General features: G+C 45.0%; 1 protein-coding gene across 1 annotated transcript in view; it reads left to right on the top strand.

Moving 5' to 3' along the window:
• The window catches only part of ANO1 (anoctamin 1, calcium activated chloride channel), a gene marked incomplete at its 5' end in the record, with an annotated part of 133,859 nt that overhangs the window by 123,068 nt on the left and 1,965 nt on the right, over nucleotides 1–8,826 (top strand). Inside the window, one exon of the mRNA XM_015410856.1 lies at nucleotides 7,457–7,562. Coding sequence (XP_015266342.1) covers nucleotides 7,457–7,562 — 106 coding nt within the window. The remainder of the gene's footprint in view (nucleotides 1–7,456; nucleotides 7,563–8,826) is intronic.

Genomic DNA, 8,826 nt, shown 5'->3' with positions numbered 1-8,826 from the left:
TTTTTTCAGGAGAGGGCAGACCATCGCTTCCTTGAGTGCCCCTGGGAAAAGCCCCTCAATGAAGGACTTGTTGATAATGTCCCTGAGGGCGCCTCGTAGCCCCTCATGACTAGCTTTTATAAGCCATGAAGGGCACGGATCAAGGCAACACGTGGTTGGGCATACCATTGAAAGCAATCTGTCGACTTCCTCAAGACTGAGTGGACTGAAATAATCCAGAATAGAACTAGAAGACGTGCAAGGAGCCTCGAGTTTGCTCACTGTCTCAACTGTAGGTGGGAGGTCGCGGTGGAGCAGCAGGACTTTATCTGCAAAATAGCTCGCAAAAGCCTCACAGCCAATGTCCAATTCCCTATCATTTAGCCTGCTCTGTGACAGCTCTGCTAATGACCGAATAGTTCTAAATAATTGTGCCAGGCATGAGCTAATATTGCTAATCCTGGAAATTGGCAGCAATGGTTCCCCAAGAGGAAAAGTAGTCTTTCTCCACAGTGGAGATCAAAGCAGCTTACATCATTCTCCTTTCCCCTTTTTGATCTGCACAACAACCCTGTGTAGGTTAGGCTGAAAGACTGTGACTGGTCCAAAATCACCCGCTCAACTTTCACAGCAAGAACCTGGATCTGGCAGACCCTGCTCTGAAGTGGTAACAGCTATGCCTAGGGTAGCAAACCTCCAGGTGTGGGGGTAAAGATCGCCAGCTATCACAACTGAACTCCAGACAACAGATCTCTCTCCCCCAGGAGAAAATAACTGCTTTAAAGGGTGGAATCTATGGCAATCTATTCAGCGGAGGCATCTCCCCTCTCCAAACTCTGGCTTCCATAGACTCCACCACAAAATATCCAGGAATTTCCCAACCTGGAGCTGGCAACCCTAGTCAGGACTGGCCCCAATGAGTTCCTCACAAAGGCCAAATGAGGCCAGGAAGGGGCCTCCTGCCTTTGCCTTTTTACTGACAGAACCAAGCTTGGTTGCCTAGCAGCAGCCACTGAGGGATAAATTACCCCCACAGCAGGAGGAGAAGAGAATGGTTTGACAGCCGGTGGCCCACCTCAGTGGCCAGCCTATGACAGAGGAACCAAGCAGAAGTGTCTTTGTCAGGAGAGACAGCTATTTTGGCAGTTCATTCTGTCAGGGAAGAGTGTCCAGGCTGGCAGTGGGCAGGGAAGAGGATTGGACCCAGCCCCCAGCCAATGGCATGTGACTACTCTTGAGTGGTGGTTGACTGGCCAATGGCTGATGGAGCACACAGCACGACCAGTGGGAGAGTTCGAAAGTGCCAATACATAGGGCAATTATATATATATAATATACCTATGCAACATTACAGGTTAGACAGTAGATTACTGGACTATTACAAATAATCTTTAAGTCATTGGTGGTTTTCACATAGCAACAGCCTTGTGTGATTTCCCCATTGCTGCTGCAGCTGCTGATATGGCGCAGTGGCAATGGGGCTTTCGCATAGCACTCTCTGCCCCGTCCCCCAGAAGTGGCCATCTCCCCTCTTTTGGGCCACTACGGCCTTTTTGATTTTTTAAAAATCATCCGTTACATATCAGTATACAGTTGTAACAATAAATGTACCAGGTTCAGTGAATTCACAGCTTTCATTTGTAGAAGAAAATAAGTCTCTAGGCTCTTCTGTTGAAGAGACATGCCTTTCCAGTTACACCTATGAAATGGTCTAGAAAATTATTTTTTTTAATAAAATCTGCAAATTCACAAAACCTGGTACGTGTAGAGTTATAATATTATAAGAATATAAAAAGGACATTTTTTAAAAAGCCCCCACAGGGGTAAGGGCAGGGAAAATGGCAGTCATATAGGTGGGAAAATCCAAATTTTTCCACCCACATGGCAGCCATCTCAGCTTTATTGCAATCTTTCCCAAAGCAAAGCAGTTTTGAGAAAGATTGGAGAAATCCCAGGAGGTGCAGGAATGTAACACAATGGCTGTGGGGAAGCTGGAAAAAATACACTTCTCAATAGCATTAAACCTGAGATAATTAACCCATGTGGAAATCTCCCGTGTCAGTTAATACACTGTAGATTTAAAAAAAAATCTTTTGTTTTAGTCAATGAAGGCTTGTTGGATTTACTCAGGCTGGGCCCACTACAATAGTTCAATAACCTACAGTATGCACGTTAACACATTTCAGAATTAAATGTTCACATAATAGAACAATGAAACTAGTAAATTTTAATAGTTGGCTAAAATAGCAATGTGCCTACTGGTAAGAAAAGATTACAGTCCTCAGAACCCAGTCAGTCAAAATAGTTTCAGGGCTTGATTACGATGTTTTCGTGCCCATGAGCTGAATATTGCCACTGTTTCTGTGGTCCTCTTATCAGACTCAACAGATGGTAATCCACAAAACAGGCTGGGAAAGTAGCCATAAGTGGAGCTAACATATTAGCTCTTTGCTCAGTATACATCTTACAAGAAAACAAATTGAGCTCCACAGTGGCACAACCTCTGCATGCATGGGATTCCTCTAAATCTACCAGTTAGCTCTGCTAAATAGAGTTCATTAAATCAATCTAAGGAGAATAGCCGACGATAAGCAGGGACCATGCGATACTTTGGCCCCGTTCACACACCGAATTTGCCATGGGAAAGCCACAAATGTTGGGCGGATTTTCCGTGTTCGATAACACTGCAACATCTGGCGGGCGTAGCACACCATGGCCAACCTGTGGCAGCCCGCAGAAAATGCGCGGTTAAAAAGTACCTGCATAAAAGTACTGGCAAATGGTTTGCCACGGTCTGGCGTCCCGCAGAAAATGCACGGTTAAAAAGTACCTGCACAAAAGTACTGGCAAATGGTTTGCCACGGGCTGCCGACAGACACCTTCCATGTGATCGCGCTGGCACAGCTTTTCCCTCAGACGACCGAGGGCTGTAATTTTTGTTCAGCTGTCGTCGTCCCCGCCCCCCCCCCCCCCCCCGTGTTATCTGGCCCGTGTGACCGGGGCCAATAAATATTTATTACAAGAAAAGAGAAACAAGGCACAAAACCAAGGTAATGTGGCGAGCAGACTAGCTTAACATCAGCTTCAAGCATTTGCCAGTCCAATTCTTCAAGCCTTTCTATCACAGCTACACAGACTTTGTTTAACCCTAGCATCAATAAATATGTTGTGAAGAAACTCAGTTTGGCAATTTTCTTGTCTTTCCTCTGGCTTCAATAGCTGGGATTAGAGTCAGTTTGAAGCCAGTTTACCATAGCTAGGATGGAGTCAGATAAGAGGAGAGACAGCCTAAATTCGATAGTTGCAGACCAAACTGTGATTGAAATTTGCTCCCTATGAGGCTATGCACTTAGGTGCTCCAAAAAGTGCACATAAAAGAGCAGTTTGGAAGCATTGAATCCAAATTGGGGCTCCATATAATAGCTAATCCATGACTTTTACTTCATAGACTCATAAGGCTGAGGGAACATAATCTCTACCAAGGGAAAAAGGAACATCTGAATAGCTGCAGGATGATTTGTTCTGGTACTAGCTGAAGCTCCTTGCAGTGCAGGATCCAAGAAAGTGATGAATGGCAATGGAAGCCCCGATAATTAAATGAGTGAATTTGTTTAAGAGGCTTGTTCAGCAACCACTTCATGGCACACAGATCTGGCCTTGGGGGAAAAACATCCTTTGATGCTTTTATAGTCGACATAGAAGGATTCAGACTTAAAATGTTCAGCAAATAGTTTTAAAGTTTGATGCATACCATAACTGCAGAGAGTGAAAGTAAGACAGTGCTGCTGGCATATAAAAGAATAGAAATTGGGTGACCAGCCAATTTAGGGGAAATACAGAAAGTGAACATTACAAGGAACCATTATAACCAACAGAATATTCCCTTGCATACTTCATGTTGTAATTTGTTTGAGAGATTATTTATTCAAGTGTAAAGTTATATGTAACAATATGTGTAACAGCGTTTGTATGGAAAGCTATGCTCTCATCTGTATAGCCCAGGCTAGCCCAGGCTCATCAGATCTTGGAAGCTAAGCAGAGTTGGCCCTGGCCAGTATTTGGATGGGAGACCGCCAAGGATTACCAGGGTCATGACTCAGAGGCAGGCAATGGCAAACCACCTCTGAATGTCTCTTGGCTTGGAAACTCTCTGGGGACGCCATAAGTCAGCTTGATAGCACTTTCACCACCACCATGGAAAACTATTGTTGCCCATTATTCACAGGTGGTTTCCACATCGGGGCGGGTTTGCATGGTTTCCTCTTTGCTCATGTGGGCGATGATAAAGCACAGCAGCAGCAGCAGGGTTTCCACATGGCAGCTTCTTCTGCCTCAGGCCCCCAGCAGCAACCTCTCCTTCCTCCCCAGGGCTACCAGGAGGACTTTTATAATTTTCTAAAAAATAGAACTCTAAAAAACAAAAGGTGGGAATTCAAAAAACCCATTACACATACTGGTGAAATGAATTCCCACCTTTTGTTTTTTAGAAGTCTCTATCCCTTCTTTTGCAGAGATTTGCCTTTCCACTAAAATCTGTGCAAGGGAGTGGCCAGAGACTTACATTTTTAAAAAAGTAAAAGTTGAGAATTAAGAGAACCTGTTACACATATTGCTCTAACAGTATTGTAGTGGCAGGGTCGGGCAACATGGTTGTCCTGTGGGAGGAAAGATCTGAACTTTCCCAACCATACAGCAGCTGCCCAGGCTTTGTTGTAGGCTTTCCAAAAACTTTGGTACAAAGCAGGTTTGAGAAAGATGGGAGAAAATCAGGGGAAACCATGGCAGGTGCCCCACAATGCTATAGTGAAGCAAAAAACAAACAAACCCTGCTTGTCAAGAGCATTGAGCCCTGTGGCAGATAGCCCATGCAGAAGTGGCCACAGTTGCCTTTTCCATTCATCTGCCTTCTGCTGTTATGCCTTTAAGATACATAATATAAGCCAGTAGCTCTGGTTGCCACTGGTCAAGCTATTGTCACATACAAATTTATTTTACTTCCTTCATCCACATTTATACGCCTTTGTCATGTCCCACCTTAGTTTCCTTACTCTAAACTAAAAAGCCTCAAATGCAGTCTAAACATCTAGCTAACCCCAAAAAGTTGTAATCCTGCATATAGATATTTGTGAACAAGTACCACTGAATTTATAGTGGGACAATTCTGAGTCAATATGCATTGAAATTTCCCCCCCTTCCTTTTTCACAAAGTCGCTACTCAAATAATGGCTGTTCGGCACAACACCAGAGTCTAAATGAGGCAGGGAGCAGCTGTGCATTTCAAATGTAGTAGAAAAGCTATAGACAATCCTCAATGGTATATGCACAGAAGGAGATAGAATGCAGCAGCTGATAACAGGCCCTTAGCCAGGGATTTCTACATGGGGGGGGGGCATTTTAATTCCTCGAGGGGGCACTGATCCAATTAAATGTAATTTAATTAATTTATGCATTCCAGCTGGGCCGGGATGCCCAGAGGCTGGTCGCTAGCCACCAGATCCTGGGGGTTGGGGCAGCTTGGCCCAGATGGGGAGCATAAAGCAGCCCTTCAGGTCCATCCTGGGCCAGAGGGATGGAGGCACTGGATGGCTGCCTGTTCTCGTCATCCTCGGCTGCCTTCCTCTGTGAGGGCAACTCGCCCTGCTGCCTGCCTTCCCCTGCAGGCCAACGACAACTTGGAGCAGCACATGTAGGCACCCAGTAGGCCCCCACTGGCTGGCCAGTACCTGCACAGGGCATGCAAAGCCTGCAAGAAGCAGTCGAGCACGGGCAACTGTGCCAGGTGGCCACGCTGTGTGAAAGGCAGCACCTCCAGAAAGTCAACGAGGCCTTCAAGGCCCTCAAGCACTGCATGGCTGCCAGCTGGGACAAAGGGCAGCAGTACCTGGCTCGCTTCGAATGGTGTGGCCGAAGCACTACTGCCTCCTCCAGGATCCCTCCCCTTGTCATCCAGCCCATCCCTCCTTAAGCCAATCAGACAGCCCAGGGCAGAGCTGGGGGCCAGTGGGAGCCAGGAAAAAGGACGCTGATGCAGGGAGCCGAGCATGACTACAGGACCTCTGGGCAGGGCATAAGGAACCGCCCATCCCCGCCACAGTCCAGGAAGTGGCAATTAACGATCCTGGAGGAAAGTGCAGTGCAGGGGGAAGGCAAGTAGAAGTGGCAGCCATGGCAGCGCAGTGAGAGTTCACAGCAGCTGCTGCATCTTGCCAGAGAGCTGGGGGCCTGGGCTGAAAGGGAGTCAGGGGGCTTTGGTAGGAAGTCAGGGGGCCAGGGCCCAAAATGCCCCACTGTAGCTACGGGGCTGGCTGATAATGACATTTCCAGAAATACAATGTTTCTACCCACAGAGCACCCTCTGCAGCCCAAACGTATTTCTGGGGGCTGCAGCAGGAGAGGGTAGTTGAGAAAACTGTACTCCCCAGACAGAAATCATTCTGTCAGTGGAAATACTTCTGTGGATCTAAGTCAATGTCTCCATAACAAATTTTTTAGGAGGGGTGTTGTTGTTGTTTTGTCTCTTATCTGGCACCACCAAAAGGGGCAATGTGGAATCAAGGACCGTGATGTAGGATGCAAGTAACCAGTACATTGCATGTCTCAAAGATTCCAAGGGCCACCATTACGTCTACCAAGAGACAGGTCTAAAGGAAATCCTCTTCAGATCCCACACATTCATCCAGCAGCTGCTTCTCCTTAGAAATAGGAGACACAGCTGCAGCAGAGGGGAGACACGAATGTCTGCTTATTGTATGTGTACATCAAGGTAACAGCACTTAAAATCCAAAGTATATTTACAGTGCATCCTATATGGGCTTAGACTGGAGTAATGCCTCACAGCCTTGCACTCTTAATTTGGAGGTATATTTGAATACTCTTTAAAGGGATTTGACAGAGATACTTTTTAAATGTATAATCGAGATATGTTTCCAGATACCTGATTTTAAAGATGTTGATCTGTATTTTGTGCTTTGACTCCATGACTGCTCTGAATTAGATCTTGTGCTCTGCACAAGGCCAGGCTTTTATATTCACGAACCAACTGTGCTTACAAATGCTCTCTTTCTATTTCTAAGAGGTTTACATTTGAAATATAAGCAGAGACAATAGGTGGATATTACAGGGACACAAGAAAACAAGACAATACTAGTCAACATATTGTCAATGAATTCAACTCACCAGCTGCCTAGCTATTGTCATACCCTTTGTTTTCTATTGAGCCAAATGGAAATTAATTTTAAGACAAGCTAGCTAGCTAGCCCTTTACGACTGTGGATTGTTTTAAACTGATTTTATCTGTGTTTACAATTGTCTATGTTTTATCCTTTTGTAAGCCACCCTGAGCCTGCCTCGGCGGGGAGGGCGGGGTATAAATTGAACTAATAAATAAAGAAATTGTACCAAAGTGTGCTGTTGATTTAGCATGAATTCATAAATTCCAGCTAGAACTTACTGAATCTCAGATGTCTTATTTTTTTAGATACAAAGATTACCGAGAGCCCCCATGGTCCGAAAATAAATATGAAATTGCAAAGGATTTCTGGGCTGTGCTAGCAGCAAGATTAGCATTTGTAATAGTGTTCCAGGTAAAGTATGACTGAAACCCAATCGGCGTGAATAGCTGCAAACTCAGTGAGATTAGAGAAACTGAATGGCATATTATGAGTTACTGTACCAGAGTGGCTAACAGAATAAACTGTGAAAAGGGAAACTCCCTGTTCATGGACATTCCGTGTCCATAGGCTGCAATGTGATGATACAAGAGATATGCACCTACCATGACTCATATTCTCCCACATTTAATGTAACACAAAACATGGTACACTATATATTTCTGTACCCCATCACCAATAGTTCATACACAATAGTCCAAAGCAATAGTTCATACACAATATGAAACTAGTTTACCCAAACTGATTATGTTTAGTATGGGTATCTGAATGCAGGCTACTCCTCTAGCTAGGGTTAGAATCTGAAATCCTGTTAACCACAATTAATCTTAACGATGGTTTGGTGTGACATACTGATGGAGAGATCCCGGTTGAATCCTGGCTCAATCCCTAGCACTGTTCTTGTACTCTCCTTAGCTACAAAATGAAGGCACTGAATTGGCATTAGGTAACCCAGGATTTGCAAACTGAATCCTGGTTTTATAATAACTATAGTTAAAATAAACCAGCAGGAGTAACCAAATCCAAGCAGAATGATATCATATCGTATTGCACTAGATGTTACCAGGAAGAAGAAACAAGGAGCCATAAGGCAGCTGCAGCATGTATATTCTACTCTTTATAATGCTGCTGTTTCCCAGAGTCAGACACCCATCTAAAAATGGTGATAATCATATTGGCCTTAATACAGAATGGTGTGGATTACTGAGATACTGCTTGATGTGACGTGCCTTCATATTTATAAAATGCTATATGAAAGTACAGTGTTGTTTGCTTGTATGATATTATAAATGGGATTTTCCATTGGACTCTCCCTTTCAAACCTATGTTATCAATTTGATAATTTAAAAATTAAGAAAACAATTCAATGAGAGAATATTTCAGGAGTGGCCAAACTGCAGCTTGGGAGCTGCATGCAGCGCTTTCACACATATTGTGTGGCTCCTGGCAGGGCGGCTGGGGAAGCGAAGGGGAGGCATACCTCCCCGATTGGTCTTCCCTCCCCTGCCAGTGTTCCCCTCCCTGGGTAGTCTTGAGGTGGGGAGAAAGAAAGCAACTGCAACTTTAAACGCATTCTCAAAGCCCCCCCACCCCCACCAGCTGGCTTGGAGAAGGCATCTGTCTCTTTAAACCCCTTTTCCAAGCCAAGCCAGCTGGCAGAAGGATGTGGGGGGGGGGG

The sequence above is a fragment of the Gekko japonicus genome, unplaced genomic scaffold (assembly GCF_001447785.1).
Source record: "Gekko japonicus isolate JY-2015 unplaced genomic scaffold, Gekko_japonicus_V1.1 scaffold65, whole genome shotgun sequence".
Taxonomy (NCBI): domain Eukaryota; kingdom Metazoa; phylum Chordata; class Lepidosauria; order Squamata; family Gekkonidae; genus Gekko; species Gekko japonicus.
Note: the sequence above shows the minus strand (reverse complement) of the source record. Positions and strands in the feature narration are given on the sequence as shown.